General features: G+C 47.5%; 1 protein-coding gene across 1 annotated transcript; it reads right to left on the minus strand.

Annotated features, from left to right (window-relative positions):
• Nucleotides 1–2,850: 2,850 nt before the first annotated feature.
• Nucleotides 2,851–24,749, minus strand: STYX (serine/threonine/tyrosine interacting protein). Its single transcript, XM_068254970.1, has 9 exons — nt 24,520–24,749; nt 22,317–22,349; nt 19,126–19,179; nt 15,773–15,870; nt 13,921–13,981; nt 12,529–12,565; nt 11,280–11,370; nt 10,143–10,215; nt 2,851–3,249 (listed from the first exon to the last, which is right to left on the minus strand). The coding sequence occupies exons 1-9, from the start codon at nt 24,574–24,576 to the stop codon at nt 2,851–2,853; spliced, it is 903 nt and encodes a 300-aa protein (XP_068111071.1). The 5' UTR covers nt 24,577–24,749.
• Nucleotides 24,750–26,919: the final 2,170 nt, after the last annotated feature.

Consider the following 26,919-nt stretch of genomic DNA (forward strand, 5'->3'; position numbering starts at 1 on the left):
AAAGTCGCACCGCAAGCTTACAACGCAACGCGCCCAAAAAGTGGCAACGCAGCGTTACCGTCGCATACAGCAGATACAGTAAAAACTACAAGCAATGAAAAGTATGCTTCCAAGTCATTACTGAGCATGTGCAAACAGTCCAACGCAGCTAATAACGTGTATAACGCACTGCATGCAGTACTTTTACTTAACGTGCAGCGTTAGTCACTAACGTAACGTGTGCACTGTGAACAGGGCATTGATTTTTCATTGCAGTGAGTTATTCTGCGTTAAATGCTGTTTTAACGCGTGACTAACGTCCCACTGTGAACTTAGCCTCACATGTAAATTCTAATGCGAATTTGTTCATGTGTAGATCAGTCATGCAGGTACCAGCAAAGTTAAAAGCCTGAAGAAGAATAAAGAGTCCCATACACCACATAGAGGTTCCCTTTGTTAGTATGTGTCCTAACCCTGGCCCTGTAACTTACAGTACAAATCCTGTAACTTAGCTGTAGTGATGGCATTGGTTCCCGCATGATTGATCTGCACGAGTACATTTGCATTAGAATTTGCATGTGTGAGTACAGAGGGATCACCAATTTTGCAGTTTTATTTGCCACACCCCCTTTGGCACCTCTATAATATATATTCAAATGTGCAGCTCAAGGTGAGGCGCATGGCTTCTGTTTAATTTGTATTTAGTCCTAATCTTTCTGGCACCAGTAGTGTCTGAATCACCCACCTGAAACAAGCAGGCAGCAAACGTAGTCAAACTTATTTCAAACATCTCATCTACATGTTTGTTTAGGGTCTAGGGCAAAGTATTAGGGACAGAAGATCAGCAGGACAGCCAGGCAATCTGCATGGTTTAAAAGGAAACATGGCAGTCTCCATATCACACTTTAGTGTCCTTTAGGGCATAATTAAAATCTTGTGATAACCAGAACAAATAGGCAGATAAAATGTGTGGGTTTTATGCACAGTAGCAGTGTTTATATTAAAACGATAGGGGAAGAAATTGGAGAAGTATTTTTTCATATTTTCCTCGTTTTCCCCTTTAAAATGCATAGAAAATGAAGTAATTACTGAAAACAAATATCAACCCCAAAAAGCCTAATAGGTGGTGAAAAAAAAGATATAGATCATTTCATTGTGATTAGTAGTGATTAAGCTATTGGCAAATGAAAGGGATGAGCACTGAAAGGTGAAAATCGTTCTTGTCCGTCAGTGTAAAAACCGCTTTGGGGTGAAGTGGTTAAGGACCAGAGACCGCTGGTACCAGAAACGGCGGAATCCCATTGGATAACGAATTGCCGCACTTACCCGCTGCACGTCGGAAAAATGGGCCACCCATTCTGCCGTCTCTATGAATGCAGAGTTCCTGTGAGCCGGTCAGGAGCCGCTTTCATTGGCTCCTGACCCTACCCATCAATGTAAGCCAATGGGAGCGGCTTACGTTGATAGACAGGGTCAGGAGCCAATGAAATCGGCTCCTGACCTACTCACAGGGCTCTGTTGTCAGAGACGGGCAGAGCCAGTGAGCTGCGGCGAGAGACGGCGGGGATTAAACGGTGAAATCGGCGGATGCGCAGAGCGGCGGCTAATTGAAATATACGCCCTGCCAGCCAGGTAACCGTCAACACAAGGTGTAGATTTCAATAACGGCGGCCCTAAATTAATTAGATTCTCTAGGTTGTATTGATTCAATATTATGACAATTTGTCATATGGGTACCTCTATAGAATACACTTAAAGAGACACTGAAGCTAAAAAAAAAAAAAAAAAAAAAGATATAATGAATTGGTTGTGTACTATGAATAATTACTAGAAGATTAGCAGCAAAGAAAATATTCTCATATTTTTATTTTCAGGTATATGGTGTTTTTTTCTAACATTGCATCATTCTATAATATGTGCAGATTACACAACACTCAGCATTCAAAATGATTCTTTCAGAGCAGTCTGAACTAATGACCTCTCCTCTGGCAGATAAAAAGAAAACTGTTCACTTACAGTTGAGATAATAAAAGTCAGAAGACAGCCCTCTCCACGACTTTGAAAGTCGTAGAGATTAATGGCTTTTTTGCATAGAGATAAAAACTGGACTTTCTTAAAGAGGAACTGTAACGGCAAAACGTCCCCTGGGGGGTACTCACCTCGGGTGGGGGAAGCCTCAGGATCCTAATGAGGCTTCCCACGCCGTCCTCTGTCCCACGGGGGTCCCGCTGCAGCCCTCCGTACAGCCGTGACGTAATATTTACCTTCCTGGCTCCTGCGCAGGCGCTCTGACGGCTGTCGGCTCCGAAGTAGGCGGAAATACCCGATCGCCGTCGGGTCCGCTCTACTGCGCAGGCGCCGGAGACTTGCGCCTGCGCAGTAGAGCGGACCCGACGGAGATCGAGTATTTCCGAGCAGAAAGCAGCCACAGCGCCCCCGCTGGAGCCAGCAAAGGTAAATATTGAAATTACAGTCGGGCCTGTCGCCGGCTGTTCAGAGGGCTGCAGCGAGACCCCCGTGGGAAGCCTAATTAGGAGCCAGAGGCTTCCCCCACCCGAGGTGAGTACCCCCCAGGGGATCTTTTCGAAGTTACAGAGTCTCTTTAACTCTTCCTGTACTGGAAACAATTACACTGATGTATCTGATATTTCTTAGCTGTGCTACACATACAAATCATAATATCATAATTTTTTTTTCCGCTTCAGTGTCTCTTTAAAGCTAATGGGAACCGGTTTAAAAGGAAAAAAAAAAAGAAAAGGGCAGCTACTCACCTAAGGAGAGGGAGGCTCTGGGTCCCGTAGAGCATTCCCTCTCCTCTCCCGGTCCCCGCTGCTGTCCTGGCTCCCCCGTAGCGGTATTCGACCGTTTCGGTCAAATACCGATGTCTCCCGGCCGAGGGGAGGCTTCGGGAGCCCGAGTGCTCCTGAAGACGGGCCGCTCTACACTGCGTGCACACGCCCTCTGACCCATTCGCCAGTGCACCACCTGTCTTCGGGAGGACTCTGCTCCCGGAGTCCCCTCGGCAGGGGATGCGAACGGAGGAACCAGCGCAGCACCGGGGGCACCGAGAGAGGAGAGGGATGGCTCATTAGGACCGAGCCTTCCCTTAGGTATCTGTTTTTTTTTTAAATACGGGGTTACATTCGTTTTAAGTTTCACCGAAACAATGGTATTACCTGTAGCACCAGATTGTATAGAAAAACTCCTTCCTAGCTGCAGAGGAGACATCATTTTAATGGTTAGTTTTGCTAGATAGATGGCTTCATATTCCTGTCGAAAAAATAAAAAAAATTATAAAATTAGCCAATGACAAACCTACAAATAAATGGTTCCTATCATTCCCTGAAATACAAATCAGTTGTTTCACCAAAGTGAGTCCTACCCGTGGGCTATGCCTGCATTGTCAGAGGCTACATGTAAACTTTTACTTGTAGCCTCTGAGGAAGCCGGTATAGCCCGCAAAACGGCTGTCAGGCAGTCTACATTGTAATTGTCTGCTTTGCTGAGGACGCAATAAAAAGGTGATTTCATGCAAATTCTAGTGTTCAGGTGCACTAAGACTGCTGATCGTGTCATCAAAAGCAGACACTAGGGGAGCAGCGGGGACTACCTGTACAGGAATGCAGAAGACACACAGATGTGCGGGGCGTTAACAGAAGAAGACTACTCAGACATATAGGTTAGGGAAGTGTCATAGGATCAGATTTGTATCTTAACTACTTTTGGACCGAGGTGATTGAAATCTACGCCCTGTTTTGGTGCATTCCTGGCTGGCAGGGCATAGATTTCAATCACCGCCGCAGCGTGCACCCGCCGTTTCCATCGCCCCCCGCATGACGAACGATCAATCTATGCCACAGAGTTCAGTGTCGCTGTTAGTTACAGCACACATTGCTTTGCTATTATAACATCTGATTTCTGTCCAGTGTCCATAAAAATCATGCGTTCAGTCGCTGCAACAGACGAGCGCACACTGGACAGATCAGCATAGGTCTAACCGGATAATATGTTTAAAGGGAACCCGAGGCGAGAGGGATATGGAGGCTGCCTTATTTCTCTGTAAACCATGCCAGTTGCCTGGCAGCCCTGTTGATCTTCTGGCATAAGTAGTGTCTAAATCAAATCCCTGGAACAAGCATATGGCTAATCCAGTAAAAGCGGAGTCACAGTACCTGATCTGCTGCATGCTTGTTCAGGGTTTATGGCTAAATGTATTTGAGACACAGGATTAGGAGGGTTGCCAGGCACCTGGTATTTAAAAGAAAATAGATATGGCAGTCTCCATATCCGTCTCACCACAGGTTTCCTTTAACCTCCTTGGCGGTTCAATTTTTCCGCCAAGGAGGCTGCATTGCACTTTTTTTGAAATTTTTTTTTTGTTTCATGTAGCTACCTAAGTGGTAGCTACATAAAACACCACTAGAGGGCGCATGTGTCCCTCTAGTCCGATTGCCTCCGGCAACAAAAATAAACAGGAGATCGCATATAGAACGCAATCTCCTGTTTGGCTTCTCCTGTTGCCATGGCTACGATCGGAATGACGTCATGGACGTCAGCCGACGTCCTGACGTCAGACCCATCCGATCCAGCCCTTTGCGCTGCCCGGGACCGATTGGTCCGGGCTGCGCAGGGCTCTGGCGGGGGCCCCCTCTTCTGCCGCTGCGTGCAGACGATCGCCGCAGAGCGGCGGCGATCGAGCTGGACACGCAGCTAGCAAAGTGCTGGCTGCGCGTACAGCAATTTACAGCACAGAAATCGCCCCACCAGGGGCACCCCGAGCTCAGCTCGGGGTTACCGCTAAGGAGGTTAAAGAGACACTGAAGCGAGAATAAATCTCGCTTCAGTGCTTATAAAACATCGCTATCCCGCGGTTAAACGGGGGTCCCTTCACCCCCAAACCCACCCCTGCAAAATCAACGACCAACTTGGTCATAGATTTTGCTGCTCTTGAGGCAGGGCTAACGGCTGCAGCCCTGCCTCTAAGCGCCGTCTATCAGCGGCGCATCGCCGCCTCTCCCCCGCCCCTCAGTGAAGGAAGACTGAGAGGGGCGGGGGAGAGGCGGAGATACGCGCTGACAGACGCGCATGGGGCAGGGCTGCGGCGGTTAGCCCTGCCTCAATCCGGAAGAGATCCCCCGCTGCTCGGAGGGAATTTGTGAGGTAAGGGACCCCCGTTTAGTGGCGCGATAGCGGCGGTTTAGTAGGGGCACGCATGCCCCTGCTATCTATGAGGTCTGAAGCGAGATTCATTCTCGCTTCAGACTAACAAAAGTAACAATCGACAAGTCTGTTGGTTGTTTTCAAGTATCGGCTGTTTTGCGGTGTAGAGTGAGCCGGTCCTTAAAGTGAACCTAAACCGAGTAAAATAAAATGAGCTTAGAGTTGATTTCTAGTAGCTACCTACTCTAAATCACTGATTCGAAACGTTAATTAGAGCACCTGAGGGGGCGGGTGAGGGAGGGTTAACTTACCCATGCTGCCGTCTGCTTCGATGCGCTTCAATTGCGTCCCACGTCGCATTCCAAGTTGCGTCGTGTCACTACCACGCTTCCTTCCGTGGTAGTGACGCAAACACAACGTGGGACGCAACTGAAGCGCATTGAAGCTGACAGCAGCATGGGTACGTTAACCCTCCCTCACCCGCCCCCTCAGGCTATTCAAATCAATTAGAAGCTCATCCCTGGTACCTACAAATGAATATTACATACTTACCTTGCCATCAGTCCCTCTCAGAAGCTCACCATTTTCTTCTTACAATGGATTCCTTCCAGTTCTGACAACATTTTGTCAGAACTGAAATATATCAGTTGCCGTCAGTTATAACTGAAAGGACAACTGAAGTGCAAGGTAACGTCCATGTTTCCCTATGGTTTAAGTAGACGCTATTACAGTTTAACAGTGTGCTGATCTGGAAACTGTACAGGGTTATTGCCATTTTCAAAATGGAGGAAGGAGAAGTTCATTGATCACAGTGAACAAACTGGACGCAGGAGACGAGAAAGATTGAGGAGCAGATTAAGTGGGAGGCAAGTATTACGTGTGGATGTTTATTTTGACTTAATTTTCAGTTCAGGCTTGCTTTAATTTGTGAACCCCTGAGGGACGTTGCTTACGCGAATAAACAATTGTGAAACACCTCTGCAAAAATAGTCTGTTGTGTTTACAAGAATATAAAACAAGAACGAACAGATTAAAATGCCAGATATAATGGCAAACTTCGGAAATCAATTAGTGTCTGTATTAGTCTGCTTCTGATAACATTTTCTGACTGGATAAAATTTAAAGGGGGAAAGAGCGGAATGTACAAGACATAAAACCGATAGCATCTCACCAGCCAGCGCAACACCCATTATAAATCTGCAGTACTTATGATCAGCACGGTTCATTTTCTTCCAACGCAACCTCCTGGAGCTCAGAGCTTCACCAAACTATTCTGACATCCCTCTGAGATTCTCCCTCTACAGTAAAGTTTCTAACATATATGGTCCACTGGTTACCAGGACAAGATTTCATTTGTATTAGCAAACTAATCTAGCCGATTGCACCAGTGCTGGGCCGAAATTACGCATTAGCGTAATTACGCATCGTAATTCACTACAAATGCACCGTAAGCGTTACGTGTAAGGTTACGGTATTACGCGTAATTAATTACGCGTAGACCGTGGGTTACGTTTTACGCGTAACAAATTACGCGTAAGACAGTAAACTCCCATTGAAATTACACAGTCTGCCGTAATCGCGTAATATTACGCTCCCGTATAATATAAAAAAGCCGCCGACTTTAAGGGTTAATAGCAAAGCCCCCTTAAGTGCTAAGAGCCTCAAATTTGGAGAATATATTAAGGAGATCAGAAGGAATAAGAGGAAAAAATTTTTTTTCAAAAAGACTTTATAGTTTTTGAGAAAATCGATGTTAAAGTTTCAAAGGAAAAATAGATACATTTAAAAACCCGCCGACTTTAACGGTTAATAGCAAAGCCTGCTTAAAATTTAGAAACACCAAATTTACAGGGTATATTAAGGGGATCAGTGGGAATAAGAGGAAAAAAAATTTTTTCAAAAAGACCTTATAGTTTTTGAGAAAATCGATTTTTAAGTTTCAAGGGCAAAAATGTCTTTTAAATGCGGAAAATGTCAGTTTTTTTTGCACAGGTAACAATAGTGTTTTATTTTCATAGATTCCCCCAAGTGGGAAGAGTTTTACTTACTTCGTTCTGAGTGTGGGAAATATTAAAAAAAAACCGACGTGGGGTCCCCCCTCCCAGACCTCTTTAACCCCTTGTCCCCCATGCAGACTGGGATAGCCAGAATGCGGAGCACCGGCCGCGTGGGGCTCCGCACCCTGACTATACCAGCCCGCATGGTCCATGGATTGGGGGGTCTCGGAAGGGGAGGGGCAGCCAAGCTTTCCCCTCCCCCTCCGATCCCTTGTCCAATCCAAGGACAAGGGGCTCTTCTCCACCTCCGATGGGCGGTGGAGGTGGAGGCCGCGATTTCCTGGGGGGGGGAGGTTCATGGTGGCATCTGGGAGTCCCCTTTAAAAAGGGGTCCCCCAGATGCCCACCCCCCCTCCCAGGAGAAATGAGTATAGAGGTACTTGTACCCCTTACCCATTTCCTTTAAGAGTTAAAAGTAAATAAACACACAGACACTTTGAAAAAGTATTTTAATTGAACAAAAAACATAACCACGAAAAAAGTCCTTTAATATTCTTAATTAACCATTAATACTTACCTGTCCCTTTAAAAGCCAGTTCCCACGCAATATCCTCGGAAATATACTAATCAGTTACAATGTAACAAAGCTATTACAATGTAACAACTTTGTTACTTTGTAACACCACCGCACCCGACGTCACTCGCCGCCACCGCCGCGTCTGCGCTGACCCGACAGAGCTCTGAGCTATATAGCTCAGAGCTCCCTAAGCATCTTTGTATTTGGGCTCCAAGGAGCCCCATTGGTCCTTAGCAGACCAATGGGGTTCCTTTAAATCAGAAGGAACCCCATTGGTCTGCTAAGGACCAATGGGGCTCCTTGGAGCCCAAATACAAAGATGCTAAGAGAGCTCTGAGCTATATAGCTCAGAGCTCTGTCGGGTCAGTGCGGGACGCTAAGTCCCCGCCGCCTCCCGCTGTCAGCCCCGCCCACATCTGTCACCCACATGTCACCCACATGTGGGTGACATGTGGGTGACATGTGGAAGAGGCGGGGAGGACAGCGGGAGGCGGCGGGGACTTAGCGTGGAGCCCAAATACAAAGATGCTAAGAGAGCTCTGAGCTATATAGCTCAGAGCTCTGTCGGGTCAGTGCGGGACGCTAAGTCCCCGCCGCCTCCCGCTGTCAGCCCCGCCCACATCTGTCACCCACATGTCACCCACATGTGGGTGACATGTGGGTGACATGTGGAAGAGGCGGGGAGGACAGCGGGAGGCGGCGGGGACTTAGCGTCCCGCACGGACCCGACAGAGCTCTGAGCTATATAGCTCAGAGCTCTCTTAGCATCTTTGTATTTGGGCTCCAAGGAGCCCCATTGGTCCTTAGCAGACCAATGGGGTTCCTTCTGATTTAAAGGAACCCCATTGGTCTGCTAAGGACCAATGGGGCTCCTTGGAGCCCAAATACAAAGATGCTTAGGGAGCTCTGAGCTATATAGCTCAGAGCTCTGTCGGGTCAGCGCAGACGCGGCGGTGGCGGCGAGTGACGTCGGGTGCGGTGGTGTTACAAAGTAACAAAGTTGTTACATTGTAATAGCTTTGTTACATTGTAACTGATTAGTATATTTCCGAGGATATTGCGTGGGAACTGGCTTTTAAAGGGACAGGTAAGTATTAATGGTTAATTAAGAATATTAAAGGACTTTTTTCGTGGTTATGTTTTTTGTTCAATTAAAATACTTTTTCAAAGTGTCTGTGTGTTTATTTACTTTTAACTCTTAAAGGAAATGGGTAAGGGGTACAAGTACCTCTATACTCATTTCTCCTGGGAGGGGGGGTGGGCATCTGGGGGACCCCTTTTTAAAGGGGACTCCCAGATGCCACCATGAACCTCCCCCCCAGGAAATCGCGGCCTCCACCTCCACCGCCCATCGGAGGTGGAGAAGAGCCCCTTGTCCTTGGATTGGACAAGGGCTCGGAGGGGGAGGGGAAAGCTTGGCTGCCCCTCCCCTTCCGAGACCCCCCAATCCATGGACCATGCGGGCTGGTATAGTCAGGGTGCGGAGCCCCACGCGGCCGGTGCTCCGCATTCTGGCTATCTCAGTCTGCATGGGGGACAAGGGGTTAAAGAGGTCTGGGAGGGGGGACCCCACGTCGTTTTTTTTTTTATATTTCCCACACTCAGAACGAAGTAAGTAAAACTCTTCCCACTTGGGGGAATCTATGAAAATAAAACACTATTGTTACCTGTGCAAAAAAAACTGACATTTTCCGCATTTAAAAGACATTTTTGCCCTTGAAACTTAAAAATCGATTTTCTCAAAAACTATAAGGTCTTTTTGAAAAAAAAATTTTTCCTCTTATTCCCATTGATCCCCTTAATATACCCTGTAAATTTGGTGTTTCTAAATTTTAAGCAGGCTTTGCTATTAACCGTTAAAGTCGGCGGGTTTTTAAATGTATCTATTTTTCCTTTGAAACTTTAACATCGATCTTCTCAAAAACTATAAGGTCTTTTTGAAAAAAAAATTTTCCCTCTTATTCCTTCTGATCTCCTTAATATATTCTCCAAATTTGAGGCTCTTAGCACTTAAGGGGGCTTTGCTATTAACCCTTAAAGTCGGCGGCTACCTAACATTGATCCATGCGTCAACTTTTCCGCTTGGCAGCATGACCTTACGCATTAATTGCTAGTAGGAATTTACGCGTAAGCCTATAACGTAACAACTTGAATTACGGTATTCTTACGCGTAATTGCGTAAGGGCAATGCGTAATTACAGACATGTACCGAAATTGAATGTCTATGCCGTAAGCGTAATTTCGTAATGCGTAATAGCGTAAAATTACGCGTAATGATCCGTAAGCGTAGCTTTTTCCATTACGATCAGCACTGGATTGCACAACAGTCACCTGCAGCTCACAGAACAATTGTAAACAAGCCAATAAACTCTAGGATTAAACATTAGTTCTTGACTGTATAATACACTTGGTAAAGGACATTACCGTACCTGAAGTTGGTGAACAAAACCAGCATTGGGATTTATGCAGAACCTTCTTTCTTGAACATATGTGAAAGCGTCCCTTTAATAATAAGACAAAAACAAAACAAAACACATGAAGTCATCTTATTCTAAGCTCACAGCTTCTACCAGACAAACAATAGGACGTTTTATTGTGGTCGTGTATGGTTTAGTGGATATATCAGTAGGCGTAGAACCTAGTGGTTCCCTGGCTATGTCTGGGTGTGTAGAACCTGGTGGTTTCCATAATATATCAGGATGTGGAAACTAGCGTTTTCCTGGATATATCTGGTTTTGTAGAACCTTGTGGTTTCCAGAATGTATTGAGGTTTGTAGAACCTAGTTGACTCCTGGATATATAAGGTTGTGTAAAACCTGTTCCTGGCTCACGTTGTGTAGAACCTAGCATTTTTTTTTTTTTTTAAAACATATTTGTTTGCATAGGACTTAGTGGTTTCCTGACTAGATTGGGTTGCGTAGAACCTATCGGTAGAGGTTTCTTGAATATATCAGGTGCAAAGGTGAGGGGGGGGAGAAGGCTGACTTACAAGCAGTGAGTACAAGGCATTCATACTGCTACACGTAGTTTTGGAGGACGTCGTCACTATAGACCAGAGGTCCCCAAACTTTTTCTGTCAAGGGCCGGGTCAACATACTGCAGGAGGGCCGGAACATACATAAAATTATGTTGAAAAACATATTGAATCTAGGTACTGATTCCCCCTAATCATGCCCGGAGGAGACCTCCCAGCAGCAGCCATTCAGTCATGTGGCACCCGAAGAACGTCTTTGTGCACCAGACAGTGAAGCATACCCAGGTGACAACATGCCCTCCAGTTGGACAGCAGTGTCACCTGATGCCGAACTGGATTGGAAGCCAGGGAATGACCGCTCACTGGCATCTACAGCATGAGGATGGGTGGTGCCAGCACTGCTATTCCATATGCCGATATTTAAAGGTACAGTGGGCCGCATATACAAGTTATACATTTTGTGTTTTGGGGGCCAGTGAAAAAGCCTCGGTGGGCCGCATTCGTTTCGCGGTCCATAGTTTGAGGACCACGGCTATAGACGTACATACCAAAAACATTGTTTCAAACTCCACAAACGAGTTTTGCTGCTTACCTGTACTTTACACCAAATGTTTCCATAATATATGCAATAACCAAGGCCGCGCTCCTGGAAATCCCTGCATTGCCATGGATGAGAACTTTGCCTGGAAAACACACGTTAGACAAGATTCACTAAAGCACAAGTCTGGTGATTGGTCGATTTACAGCATCTGTGCTCAGTATAAACATACAGAACAAGAGTGTCAAACTCAATCACATAAGGGGCCCAATTGTGTATTTCCTCTAGAGATCGCTATACGCTAGGAATATCCCGATCTATAGGCAGAATTGCATTCTCCCACACCAGGAATTAAGACCTTAAGCTGGGTAAAGTTCGATTTCTGTTTTATTCCCTTTTATTTTATCAAGAATATACACTCACCTGAAGGATTATTAAGAACACCTGTTCAATTTCTCATTAATACAGTTATCTAATCAACCAATCACATGGCAGTTGCTTCAATGCAGTTAGGGGTGTGGTCCCGGTCAAAACAATCTCCTGAACTCCAAACTGAACGTCAGAATGGGAAAGAAAGGTGATTTAAGCAATTTTGAGTGTGGCATGGTTGTTAGTGCCAGATGGGCCGGTCTGAGTATTTCACAATCTGCTCAGTTACTGGGATTTTCACGCACAACCATTTCTAGGGTTTACAAAGAATTGTGTGAAAAGGGAAAAACATCCAGTATGCGGCAGTCCTGTGGGGGAAAATGCCTTGTTGATGCTAGAGGTCAGAGGAGAATGGGCCGACTGATTCAAGCTGATAGAAGAGCAACATTGACTGAAATAACCACACGTTACAATCGAGGTATGCAGCAAAGCATTTGTGAAGCCACAACACGCACAACCTCAAGGCGGATGGGCTACAAAAGCAGAAGACCCCACCGGGTACCACTCATCTCCACTACAAATAGGCAAAAGAGGCTACAATTTGCACAAGCTCACCAAAATTGGACAGTTGAAGACTGGAGAAAGGTTGCCTGGTCTGAGGAGTCTCGATAGAGTAAGAATTTGGCGTAAACAAAACAAGAACATGGATCCATCATGACTTGTTACCACTGTGCAGGCTGGTGGTGTAATGGTGCGGGGGATGTTTTCTTGGCACACTTTAGGCCCCTTAGTGCCAAGGGGAGTATAAGGTGCTAAAAGGGACTGAAAGTCCCTCTTACTACATAAGCAATGCTATATACAATTATAGAATATATAATTTTAGACAACAACAACAACAACAACAATAATAATAAGAAAGTTATGATTAACCTACCTCCATTCTGTAAACATCCATCAATGAATTCCTTAGCCTGTAAGAGAAGGAGGCAGGGAAGCTTGAGAGGTTGGCTTTGTTATGGTAACACACAGTGAAAGGATGTATAAGCAGAGAGATGTGCATTTAGCTGAATTTGTGTTAACCCTGAGAACTGGCTGACAGTTCAGAACTGGGACATGGCAAGACAAACACGGGGCCGCACCACACTGCCAAACACATGCCTTTGGGGATTACCACATTAGTACGTGGTAATAGCCTTCGAGCCGACAGCCAAACAGCCCAAAAATGTACTTCTTCAGAAATACGGAAGTGCACAGAAACGTGTTGTAAGAATACACTTCCACGCATGCGTTCTGCAACGCCACCATGTAAGCTTTTAAAAACCCTGCATCACCGTAGACTTACATGACTTCTGTTCCGCCGCAAAAGCAGCACAGTAATATAGGCATGCACTCGCGTTAGATAAGAGGACTCCTGGCGCACCGCAGGCAATGTGGATTTAAACCCATAGGCTTACATTACTCTGCGGTAGGAATGCGGTAAAATGCCAGCACTACACCAGTGTGAAAGGGTCCTCAGTCCTCATGTGCTGCACGTACAGAGGAGGGCGGGGACAGGGGGCCCGTGCTGCACGTACAGAGGAGGGCGGGGACAGGAGGCCCGTGCTGCACGTACAGAGGAGGGCGGGGACAGGAGGCCCGTGCTGCACGTACAGAGGGCGGCGGGGACAGGAGGCCCGTGCTGCACGTACAGAGAAGGGCGGGGACAGGAGGCCCGTGCTGCACGTACAGAGGAGGGCGGGGACAGGAGGCCCGTGCTGCACGTACAGAGGAGGGCGGGGACAGGAGGCCCGTGCTGCACGTACAGAGGAGGGCGGGGACAGGAGGCCCGTGCTGCACGTACAGAGGAGGGCGGGGACAGGAGGCCCGTGCTGCACGTACAGAGGAGGGCGGGGACAGGAGGCCCGTGCTGCACGTACAGAGGAGGGCGGGGACAGGAGGCCTGTGCTGCACGTACAGAGGAGGGCGGGGACAGGAGGCCTGTGCTCCATGTACAGAGAAAGGCAGGGACAGGAGTTCAAATGTTGCTTTTTACAAAACTTCACTGGGAACTTTGGAAGAGCAGAAAATCAGAACAATAAGACTTCACTTATCTGGAAAGAGGAACCTTGCTAACAATTGAAAGCGGCTACCAAACTACCGCTGCTGGCTGAATGTCAGCTAGCAGATTACACTTGCTAGAATGGCTTCCACTACCTGGCTCTGAAAATTTGCATTTTTGGAAACTTTGCTGCTTCACACGGCCAACCTCTGCCAGTACCAGTGATGATCTTTTACATTAAAGACTTGTTCTTACATTAACAAAAGGGAACCTTAAAAATGCACTTACCGTAGGGAAAAAACGTATAATATTTTCAATAGGGTTGTCTGCAATATCCAGCACTAGATATCTGTAAAAGAGAAACCAGGAGTGAGAAACACTGCAGAGGCCTTTTCGTCCGTTTTCGTATTTAAAAACACGCTCTCATTGCATTAAAAATGGCCACGATCAAAAATTAAAAATGCTGCAATTTTGCATCAATTTTTAAAACCAATACGGATCAAAAACTACTCTGCACTATGTCTCTGCCCCAAAAGACCATCTCCAAGTACAGATCCAATTACAACACCTTATTTGGTCACCCAACCATTAGGGCTGGAACCCACTAGAGAAGGGGTAGGGAAGCTATGGCTCGGGAGCCAGATGTGGCTTTTTTGATGGCTGCATCTGGCTCACAGACAAATCAGTACGGGGTGATTCACTAAGCTACACCGCTCAAGCAGCGCAAGTAACATTTTCAAGGTAGGCACGCTACTGCTGTAGCATGCACTACTAACTTAATCAATTGTCCCAACCTGGATCCTGTCAGGTCAAGTGACTTTGTTGGACGAGAACCTTGCACTTTAATTGGCCCAATAGGCTGTCTGTCACTTGACAGGCAGCCAATTGGGCCAAAGTGCGGGGATCTCGTCCTACAAAGTGAATCAACCCCCAAGTCAGCAAGCTAATTGTGCAAGCTGTTAGTCGGTATTTCTCCTATCTGGCTCTCGGGGGAAATTGCTGATGTTGCTGAAACCCAAGAGAAGCTGAAGATGTGTATACACATCACCATGGCACCAGGGACGCCAGCCCTCTGCTGCGCACTGTACCAGTTTGAAACATCGTATGGCTCTCACAGAATTGCATTTTAAAATATGTTGTGTTCATGGCTCTCCCAGCCAAAAAGGTCCCAGACCCCTGCACTAGAGCGATATATTGAGAGTTTAGGGAGCGATTCAAAACGTTAGCAATTTCCCTAAACGCTCATCTGAGGTTAGTGGATGGGCCAAATTCCACTGGAGCGATTGCCAAAAATCACAAACGCAGGACATGCAGCATGTAAAAAAAAATTAAAATTAATTGAAAGGACCAATCAGAATAAAAAATTGCTAATCAATCGCTGGCAAAAAAACGTACAATTTTTAAAAATCGCTACCAAAGTCGCCAGAAAACATTCATGAAATTGCTTACAAAACGCTCATTAAAAAGGCAAGCATTTGCGATTTGTAGTGGGTCCCAGGCCTCGGAGATGGCGAGTGAGATGCTGATATTGCTGGCTTTTGTGCAAATTTGATGCAAAATGTATGTGAATTGGAACTGGCCAATCAAACGCCCTTCCTGCAGATTCTGATTGGCCCAATTGCACACCACATACAATTTGTAATTAATTAGCATGCAAGCTGAAATCGTTAGCATCTCACTGAATATCTCTCAGCCATGGAACACCCGGTATAAAGGAGCAAATAAAGGTGGCCATACAGCTAGAGAGCCGATTGACCACCTGATAATTACTGAATGGAAAGAAAATCACAACAAGTTTGCCCGACAGACGATTCAACCGCTTTCGGGCCATAATTGGTCGCATGTATCATTGGGACATGTTGGGAAATCTCAGGCTGACATGGACGATCAGGTGCACGACGGTAACGGCATGCGATATCACAGGTGACAAATGCTACGGAACTCCCGGCTGCTGCCGCTCCCAAATGTTATATGTGCCCCCAGTAGCACTCTCCCTACTGTTTTTCTTCCCGTTATATAGCTTCCCCCCCCCCCCCCCCCCCAGCTTCCATATACTGCAGTCCATCTAGACCCCACAGGCAGTCAAAATCAGATGGTTAATCGATTTCACATCACTGGACTTTTGTTGTTGGAAACTCACCGAAATAAATGCTGGAAGTTTGGTTTGATGAAGTTTGCTTCGATACTTTGTCTTATACAGATTATGTGAGTTATGTTGCATTTCTGCAGGATTGAGAGCTGTGAAAAAACAAAACAAAAACTAAATTAACCTCATCACTATTTGCACATTTATAAAGAAGGCTCTTCCTGACTAGACGTGCCAGCTGCAATGTCACCATTCAGTGCCCCAATATTTGTACACGATTATCCCATCAATGCATTGCCCATAACACACGCCGGACTGGAGGCAACGACGGGTCCGTCGTCACCTCCCGCTGGGTGGGCGTTCCAACGACAGTCCGGCGTGTGTACGCACTGTCGGCGGACTGATGCGGCTGTTTCTGATCGATCCGCCGGGCGGATCGCTCAGAAACAGCCGTATCAGTCTGCAGACAGACTGTACACACGCCGGACTGTCGTTGGAACGCCCACCCAGTGGGAGGTGACGACGGACCCGTCGTTGCCTCCAGTCGGGCGTGTGTACGGACCTTAAGCAAGCATAAAAGCTCTATCGACTTGTAATTGTTAGCACCTCATTTAACATCCCTAATGACTCTGCAGTTAGGGCTGGAACCCACAGGAGCGCTTTTGGCAGCGTTTTGGCAGCACTGCGATACGCTAGCAGTTTGCCAAAACGCTGGGCTAATGTTAATGGATGGGGCAACTTCCACAGGAGCGTTTGCGTTTCCCAGAAACGCAAAACGCAAAACCCGCTGGGCAAAAAAATACACTGTTGCAAAACGCGACCGAAAACTCGCATGAATCCGCTTGCAAACCGCTCATGCAAAACGCTAGCGGTTGCGTTTTGCGGATTTCAGTGGGTTCCAGGCCTAAGGGTTTGTTCACTCTAGAAATCGCAAAAAGCTATCAATTACCGCTAGTGTTTTGCGGGAAAAAAAAAAAAAAATCACTGGGCAAATTAGCGTTTTGGAATCAAGATTAGCAGTTCTATACATGCTAATTGTGATCGCTCCAGAATCGCCGGCAAACCGCTGCAGGTAACGCATTTGCAATTAGCGATAATTGCTAAACACCCGCAATCGTGGCAGTGATAAATACTGCCGTAGGCTAGAATAGGTCTAGCATTTGTTTTAAAACGCTAGCGGCTTGCGGTTAGCGGGAATTGTGCGATTCCCACGCTGGCCCGGTTCACATTAGCGGTCGCCGTCCGGAATCGCCGTGCCGGAGCTGGACCGCATGCAGAACGGACGGAACGGACGCACGGCATAGCAATGAAAGCCTATTCGTCCGTTCACATGCGTCCGTTTCGTCCGGACTGGATCTGGACTCCGGCATAAGACCCAACATGCGCTATTTTTTGGTCCGGCTCCTCCGGCAGCCGTATCCGGAGCGGAGCCGGACTGCACCATCCGGCCAATACAAACCAATGAGAACCGGAGAGCGCACAACACACTGGCTAAAAATCCGGATTGTTCTACCCCACTTCCTATGCGTATTGAAGCGGCGATTTTGGATGGGGACACATGGGCAAGCATTTTGGAGTGGAGCAGCAGTGACTTTAAAAGTGCTGGAGATGTTGGCAGTATGTCGGAGGTGGGGGTGAGTGCTAAACAGCGGAGGGCCTGATTCCACAGGTCCACCTTCTGCTGACCTCCCAGACCCCAACATTTTTATTCCTTTTCGACTATCTTTTGCCAAACGGATCCGGATCGCATCCTGATGAACACCTGATGCAAACTGACCGGATTCGGATCAGAACCGTACGGTTCCGATCCGGATCCGGTCAGGTCATCCGGTCCGTTTGGCAGAGAACCGCAAGTGTGAACGGGGCCTTAGTTGTGAACGGGGCCTTAAGGTCTCGGAGCACACTTGAGCATGTGAAATCGCGGCCAGTTTTTCTCTTTGCGTTGCACAGGGATCCCATTTTTCTTCGTTATTTCCACATGTGATTTTTCATTTCGAATTTTTTTTTTTTTTGTACAGTAAAATACATTATACACGTTAGTAGCATGCAGAGACTAAATACACGCAGCCAGTTTACCGCGAAGCAGACGCAAAAAGAAAATCAGGAGCGAATGCAGAAACTTGCAGCCCATAGACATTGCAAGCACGGTGCACTGCGGTTGTTGCTACCGGCAGAACGATGGCAATTAACTGTGCGGCAGTGTGTCCCAGCCTTATCCCTTGCTCAATATTTTCAGTGGGTAACAAGATTTTTATGTGGATTTCCACATAGCAGAATTTCCATTCAGGTCACCAAGTCAACCAAAGGTGTGTGGGCACTGTTTTTTTAGGACCTCCTAACACACACTGGATCCCAGGGGGCACCACCCAATCTGAAGCTTGGTCGAGTGTGGTCTAGATGAGCTAGAGCAGTGATGGCGAACTTTTCAGAGGCCGAGTGACTTATTTATCACAGACTGCCAACATAGCAATCTATATTCAATACTGGCTGCCCGGCCATGTGATGCTCAGCTTGGCTGGGAGCAAAGGCAGGGGCGCCTCTAGCCATTTTGAACCTGTGACACCCCCTCCCCCCCATGAAAATAATTGCAAACAGGCAATGTTTCACCATAAAATAATTATAATGTGACAATGGTTCACCAGAAAATCATCATAATGCAGGAATGTTTCACAATAATATAATCGTACTGTGGCAATTGTACACCAGAAAATAATCATAATGTGGCAATCTTTCACCAGAAAATAATCATAAAGCAGCAAGGTTTCACTTGAAAAAAAAAAAAAAAATAATGTGGGCAGCGTTAAACCAGAAAATATTGTAAAAAAAAAAAAACAAAAAACGCATTTACTCATCTGGTAGAAGTCTCCTCTCGGCCGGCGGCGGCGCAGCTCCCTGATGATCTATGCTTGCAGCCAGCCGAAAGTCCCGCGCTGACGTCGGACCAGGCGCCAAATGGTAACGAGCAGAGCGGGGAGGGGGTGGGGGGACTTTGAAAAGCATCCCCGTGCACGGATGCTAGTCCTGCTCCGCCTCCTCTAGACACAAGGCGAGTTTTCGGCGGGGGGGCATAAAGATTAGTGGTGGAAACAGCGCTCGTGCCCACAGAGACGACTTGTGTGCCGCCTCAGGCACGCACGCCATAGGTTCGCCATAACTGGGCTAGAGTTTACATTTAGGTTTGCATTAAATATCAACTACTATTATGAAGTAACAAATAAAAAAAAAAAATTAACCCCCCCCACCCAGGGAAAAAATAAAATATGGAAGGTGCCATGGTAGAAAATATGAACGACAAGGTAGGGAGGGAATGGGGCAGAAGACAACTTCCTAGGGACACAAGTACAGCATTTCCTTCCCATGAGTCAGCCTTTCCCTGGCAATAGACAATAATAAAGTTGCACTCATACCTTGCTTTTCATTGCTGCAGAATACGGACCCAAGAATAAGCCAGGTAAAATTTCCTAAAAGACAAATACAAACCGGCTTAAAAAAAAAACAAATTCCTCATTTCACCCCAAGAGGTAATAAACCTAAATAGGACTCTTCTGGAAACCTAGATTGGTATTTTGGTTTTAAAGGGATACTGTAGGGGGGTCAGGGGAAAATGAGTTGAACTTACCCGGGGCTTCTAATGGTCCCACGCAGACATCTTGTGCCCGCGCAGCCACTCACCGATGCTCCGGCCCCGCCTCCAGTTCACTTCTGGAATTTCAGACTTTAAAGTCTGAAAACCACTGCGCCTGCATTGCCGTGTCCTCGCTCCCGCTGATTGCACCAGGAGCGTACTGCGCAGGCCCAGTATGGTCTGTGCCTGCGCCGTACGCTCCTGGTGACATCAGCACGAGCGAGGACACGGGCGTGCAGGCGCAGTGGTTTTCTGACTTTAAAGTCAGAAATTCCAGAAGTGAACTGGAGGCGGGGCCGGAGCATCGGTGAGTGGCTGCGCCAACACAGGATGTCTGCGGGGGACCATTAGAAGCCCGGGGTAAGTTCAGCTCATTTTCCCCCGACCCCCCTACAGTATCCCTTTAAGGATTAAACATTTTTTAGAACTACGGAAGCCAAAAATAGTCACTAAATGTTGATAACTGCAACAGATGCACAACTCAAACGTTATTTCTATCTGGACTTGAGCTTTAACCTCCTTGGCGGTAACCCCGAACCTAGTTCGGGGTAAGCCGCGCAGGGCCGATTTGTTTAATTATTTTTTTTTGCTGGACGCAGCTAGCACTTTGCTAGCTGTGTCAGCACACCGATCGCCGACGCCCCGCGCTCGAGCGCCGCTATCCGTCGCGCCCCCCCCCAGACCCCGGGGGAAGCCCTCCAGGAAATCCCGTTCTTTGAACGGGATTTCCTGATCGGAGATCACCGAAGGCGATCGAAGCGGGCGGGGGGATGCCGCTGAGCAGCGGCTATCATGTAGCGAGCCCTGGGCTCGCTACATGATGTAAGAAAAAAAAAAAAAAACTGCTGCGCTCCCTCCTGGCGGAATTTTTTATACCGCCAGGGGGGTTAAAGCAGATCCGAGATGAAAAACTAACTATAACAAGTAACTTGTCTTTATATCTTATCAGAAGTTTTAATGGTTTACACATCAAATCTAGCTGCAAATAGCTTCAACAGTAAATGCTTGCTTATGCCTGTGATTCAATGGGAGCAGCCATGTTCTACTTGTCATTACACAGGCAAGCTGATCTGTATCTTTAGCCCTCAGCCTGTGAAAATTTCACTCCCCTCCTCTACTGCACCCTCCTCCCATCTGCCTCTGAAATCTCTGGCTAGTAACACCTCCTCCTCCTGCCCAGACTGAGCTCCCATAAGCCCTTGCTACATCTGCCTAATGCAGGGAATACACGGTACCGCTCGATTGAGCCATTTAGATGGCTCGATTGATCATTTCCGACATGATCGATTCCGCGCTCTACACCGCATGGGGGACAATGAGAAAAGATAAGGAAAACTAGCAGAAGATAGGCCCTGTTTACCATGTGCAAGCAAAGTGGACTAGGTGCACAAATAATCTTGGAAACACCCTACAGGTTTTAAAATGGTCAGCGGTTTTATGGACGCATACAACCCTAAAAATAAATCACATCAGACCAAAAGCAAGGGCTGCTGGAAGTTAAGACCGACACCAACACCAGACTGTTCTCAATCTAAGCCCTCTTGGCTGAGAATCTAGTGACAGTACAGGTGCGTCGAGGTCTCAATGATCTGGCATGGCCACTTTCTAACGGAGCTCCATGCTCCACCCACAGAAGCCAATTTATTATGCCTGTCACTGTTGTCCCTTCACAGACAAAACACTACATCTGTACAGCATTGGATCCCCAGAGTCACCCACAGGATTGAGTTTGATCCTGGATGGCAACACAAATTGTGCATTTGTACCCAGCTTTTGCTCATGGAGTTGTACAGTAGAACGTTGTTATAGTAAACCGCTGGATATAGTAAACCTAGTCCTCAGGTCCTAGCAACTTCATCTGTATAATCACACAATGTATGCTCAATTCTGATATAGCAAACTACTTTTCCTGGTCTCTTGGAGTTCACTATAATGGGATTCTACTGTAGTGGACTTTCAGTTATGTGTGGAAAATAGGGATAACCGTACTGCTGTTCCGAATGCTGGGGGAGCATAAACTCAGGCAGCAACAGAGTGAGTTACCTCCCCCTGCCATGGTGTGCATCAGTTTAAAGCAGAACTGAAAGGTTAACCCCCCAGGCGGTCTATTAAAAACCGCCAGGGGGCAACAGAGCAGGATTTTTTTTAAAAAATTTTAAAATCATGTAGCGAGCCCAGAGCTCGCTACATGATAGTGTGCAGCGGCATCCCCCCGCCCTCTTCTATCGCCTCCGGCGATCTCCGATCAGGAAATCCCATTCAAAGAACAGGATTTCCTGGAAGGCTTCCCCCGTCGCCATGGCAACGGGTGGCATTGGGAGTCCCGATCAACCTCAGCGCACAGGGTCTGGGTGGGGGCCCGGTGCGGCGACTAATCGGCGTGGAGCGGCAGCGATCAGAGTGCTAGCTGCGTGTTGCAAAAAAAAAAAAAAAAAAAGCGTGCAAATAGGCCCAGCAGGGCCGGAGAAATCATCCTGCGCGGCATAGCCAGTGCTCAGCACGGGCTTACCGCCAGGGAGGTTAAAGCTTCTGCCAGCCTCGTGCAGCCTTCCTGTCCCGCGCCGGTCCTCCACAATCCTCCGTTCTCCCGCCGCCAGCTACTTTTAGTTTGGTCATACCGTCGACTTGTAAGTCAACAACAACTACACCTGAGTGCCCTGCGTAGCTCTCTTCACGTTCCGGCCCACAATAGCGTTCTGCGCTAACAGCACAGGATAGATAAAAATAGAAGAAACCGGGAAATCCGATTTTTCAGTTGAATGAAAAAAAACAAAAAACACAGGCTTTTTCGGGAGATCTGATCGTTTTTATCGAATTACTGTAAAAGTCACAGCCATTTTGGGTTGATTTTTGTACCGACCCCATAGTCCTGAAAGAAACCCAGACTAGATCTGCAGGACATCAATATATTCAATACTACAAGCAGAAAACCATACAGCATTATTACATATGGGAGAAAAAACTAAATCATACCTGCATCTCCCGCCTCATAGGGTAACTCCAATCCTAAATACAAGAAGAACAATTATAAAGTGGTTTAATAACATGGAATGGCAAAATATAGTGATAATCATACTAAAAGTAGCCATATATTCAATATTCCTAGTCAATTCTCAGCAGATTTGGTCACATTAAGGGCTTATTTCAGCTAGCGCGGAAACCGAGACGACTTCGCAGAGATTCCCCACAGGCAAATCGCGCGGGGAAACTCTGCCATAGAACAATGTCGCCGCCGGCCGAATTGTGTACCTTTGCGATTCGGCCGACATCGCCCTCAGTTTCCGCGCGGGAGGCATGCGAATCCCATAGCCGTGCATGGCACGGCTTATGGGATTCGTCAGCGTTCCAGCAGACCAGGAAGCGCCGGCGCGTGTCTCACAGCGGTGCGCAGCACTTGTGGAAACGGGCCCTGATTCTATTTGACAGAAATCGATGCATCAACATGTCAGATTGCAGAAGAAAAGAGGTCCCGCTTTACCGATGGCTGGGTGAAAAAAGTCTCTGTTTATTTGTCACATCATTTAATCTTTGTGTACCCACTGATGTGACAAATAAACGGAGACTTATTTCACTCAGCCATCGGTGTAGCGGGACCTCTTTTCTTCTGCTGCCTGTTTAGAGTTCCTTGGATCCCTTACTCCCTTTGGTAGCTACAGGTGGCTGTAGCGAGCTCATTTTTCCTCTACTATAACATGTCAGATTGACAGCTTTGTGCCAGACTGTGTGTTAAACTGAATCTTGGTTGCTATGTATAACCTCCCATCAGGCTGGCAGCCAGAGCTTGGTTGCCTAGGGTAACCACCCCTCAGGCAAGCAGCAAGGAGAGCTTAATTGCTATGGGTAACCTCTTCTCAGGCAAGCAGCGAGAGCTCAGTTGTTATGGGTAACCTCCCCTCAGGCAGGTAGTGAGCAAGAGGGCTCGGTTGCTATTGGTAACCTTCACTCAGGCCAGCAGTGAGCAGCAAAGTTCAGTTGCTAAGGGTAGCCACTGTTCAGGCAGGCAGCAAGCAGGTGAGCTTGGTTGCTATGGGTTACCCCCTCCTGCCAGCAGTGAGCTGGCGAGCTCAGGTTGCTAGGAGTTACCCTCCTCAGGCAGGGAATGAGTAGGAGAGCTCAGTTGCTATGAGTAACCACCCCGCAGGCAGTGAGCAGAAGAGCTTGGTTGATGGGTAACCACCCCTCAGGCAGGGAATGAGCAGAAGAGCTTGGTTGATATGGGTAACCACCCCTCTGGCAGGGAATGAGCAGAAGAGCTTGGTTGATATGGGTAACCACCCCTCAGGCAAGCAGTGAGCAGAACAGCTCAGTGGCTATGGGTAGCCACCTCTCAGACTGCCAGTGAGCAGTACATCTTGGTTGCTTGGGGTAGCCATCTCTCAGACTGCCAGTGAGCAGGAGAGCTCAGTTGCTAGGGGTTACCCCCTCAGGCAGGAAACAGGAGCTCATTGCTATGGGATACCCCCCTCAGCCCTGCAGTGAGCAGGAGAGCTTGGTTGATATGTGTAACCACCCCTCAGACAAGCAGGAGAGCTCGGTTGCTATGGCACTGTTCTCCACAGGCTATTTTAGCCAGGTGCTACACCCAGCTAATTTTGGTGAGCACCCAGCTGTAGTTAGCTCTCCTCCTCATATGCTGTAAGCAGAGTTGCGCTGATCCTACATTTTTTCTGTTGCCCCTCTGCTACTTTTTCATGCCACCCAGCTGGAAAAAAATTCCACAGAGAACACTGTATAGGTTACCTCCCCTCAGGCAGCAAGTGCTCAGCTGCTATGGATTACCATCTCATCAGGCAGTGGAGAGCTCAGTTGCTATGGGTTACCTCCCCCCAGCAGGCAGAGAGAGTTCGGTCACTATGGGTAACCTCCACTCAGGCCTGCAGCGAGCGGTGAGCTCAGTTGCTATGGGTTACCTCCCCATCAGGTAGGTAGTGAGCAGGAGATCTCAGTTGCTATAGGTTACCTCCCCTCAGGCAGACAGCAAGGAGAGATCAGTTGCTATGCCCCTCAGGCAGGCAGAAAGTTCGGTTCCTATGGGCAACCCCCCTGAGACCAGGAGTGAGCAGGTGAGTTCGGTTGCTATGGGTAACCTCCCCTCAGGCCTACAGTGAGCAGTAGAGCTCGGTTGCTATGGGTTACCCCCTCAGGCAGGATCACGTGCCGCCGGGCCTGCTCTCACCTCCTGGTCATCCTTGCACTGGGGCAGGGCGGGGAACTCCAGCTTCACGTCCTCCATGCTGCATTAGGCGGTGGCGCTCACACTGCCAACCGGGGGGTCACCTCCCTCATCGCCGCCGCCGCCTCCGCCATACTGAGCGCTACAAGCCGGCCACGCGCGGCCCCGCCATCACTTCACTCCTCGCGGCGGCGCGCACGTCGCCTCACAGCTAGCTGCGCCGACTGATGACGTCACAGCCGGCTCCTTTTACGGCTCGTCAGTACACGGTCAGCCAGCGCCTCTCTTGCGCCACCTAATGGCCACTATTCTCTCTGCAGTACCTGACAATGCTCTCCTCCAGGTGTATAGAGCCCATGTCATGTTATTATATGTGAGGCTAAACAATAAACATTAGATAATACTTCAGTAAAGGGAAGACAGTGGATAGTCCAGAGTATCCCCTGATCCTCTCACAGATCCCACCGTTCCAGATGGATCCAGGGGCGGAGCAATAGGGGGTGCAGAGGTAGCGACCGCATCGGGGCCTTGGGCCAGAGGGGCCCCGAAGGGTCCACTCTCTATCACAGTATTAGCTCTCTGTTGGTCCTGTGCTGGTAATAATCACTTCTATAGATGCTTTGAATAGTAGCAATCCTTCAAGGGAACCTGGAGCGTGGGAAATTATTTAAAATAAACACATGACGTAGCTGCAAGTGAATATTACATACTAACCTCACCGTCAGTTCCTCTCAGAAGCTCACCATTTTCTTCTTACAGTGATCCCTATGAATACAGTATATCCAACAAGAGTTTGCAGCAGAATATGCTTTGTAACACTATTAATTTACAAATCATTTATTCAGTGTTTGCCCATTGTAAAATCTTTCCTCTCCCTGATTTACATTCTGAAATGTATCACTGGTGGTGACATCTTTAGTCTTGTCAAGTGCAGCTCTGCGGAATGTTTGTCTACAGAGAGATCTGAAGCCAGTAGCTAAAAAAAGAGAAGCAGAACTCTGTCCAAAAGGTTGTCCTTTATTTGCGCAGTGATGAACAGTAAAAAAACATGCAGACTAATTAGTCTCATTGATCAACCAGTGCCATGAAGGCAGTGTGAGGTGGGGTGGGACACCAAGCACAGGTGGACCATCTCAACCGCCATTTCACGTCCGTAGACATTTGCTCACGTGTGGTGCGGCCCTGATGGCGGCTATTCAGTACCAAGCGAGCACCCACGGAGTGGAAATTTGATGTGCTATGACTTGCAGTGCCTCTGCACAGATAGACACTTCAACCAGCTTCCTCTCCAATCAAGTCAGCACCATCAATGGTAAAAATAGCTCTTTATTGTTCAAATAGTAAAGTCATCATCCCCTCATCGACAGCTCCGCTGTTTCGATCCTCAGACCTTTCTCAAGCTGAATAGGATTATGTCACACTAACAAAACACACAATCCCTCTTTAAATAGGTGTCTGTGAGCCCCAGCACCAATCAGGTGCAGGCATCTTAGACCAATTGAAAAGCAGAAATGGTGGGGCGGACCACATAGAAAACTGCAGTCTTAATATGTAAATAGGAAAATCCCATAATACCTCAAGACCAGCCCACATCCTCCTGCCTCCCTCCTACATGTTCCCAGGCAGACCACAGTGAAAACCGCCCATTAACTATGCTAATTTTTGCGCATATGCGCACACATTACCATCCGCTGCTGCGCTGGTCACCGCTGATTCCTCCCCGACATCTGCCGCTTCCTGAATGTCACAATGACGTCTTAGCATCATGAGACTATACGCATCATGTGACTGCATCACATGGTACAGACGTCACCAGGGGGCGTGAATCACACGCTCCTCATCACCATGGTGACATAAACAATGCGTACAGTCGGCTCAGTACGCCATCAAAATGAAAGTACACTGCAGCCAGAAATCAAGGACTCGCCACCGGAAAAATGTGGAGGAGACTAAGAGGTCCAAATACCACCGTGACCTGTCTGATTATACAAGTGGATATGTCTATCTATGGCAGAAGGAGGGTTTCAGCCTAAAAAAACGAGGACGTAATCCGTTTCCTAAACGAGGTGGTAAAGGGCCACGCAAACCTAATGGGGGTAATACTTCCTCTACTGATTTTTTAACATCGTCGAGGGATTCTTCTCCAACTCTGATAGGAGACCGAGAAGGAGAGGAGGAAAGAGGTTCCAACAAAAAAGGCAAAAGCAGATCCGACAACGCAAACAAGATGAATCTACGACAGAGAGCCCAATGGGCCAACAACTAGTTGTCAATATATCGCAATATACACTTACGGAGGATGAGAACCGTGTATTAAATCATGGACTTGGATATTGTCCCACATCAGGACCAGATTTCTTTAAAGTGGACTTAGATTTCTGCCGCTTCTTTAGGAATATAAAA

The sequence above is a fragment of the Hyperolius riggenbachi genome, chromosome 9 (assembly GCF_040937935.1).
Source record: "Hyperolius riggenbachi isolate aHypRig1 chromosome 9, aHypRig1.pri, whole genome shotgun sequence".
Taxonomy (NCBI): Eukaryota; Metazoa; Chordata; class Amphibia; order Anura; family Hyperoliidae; genus Hyperolius; species Hyperolius riggenbachi.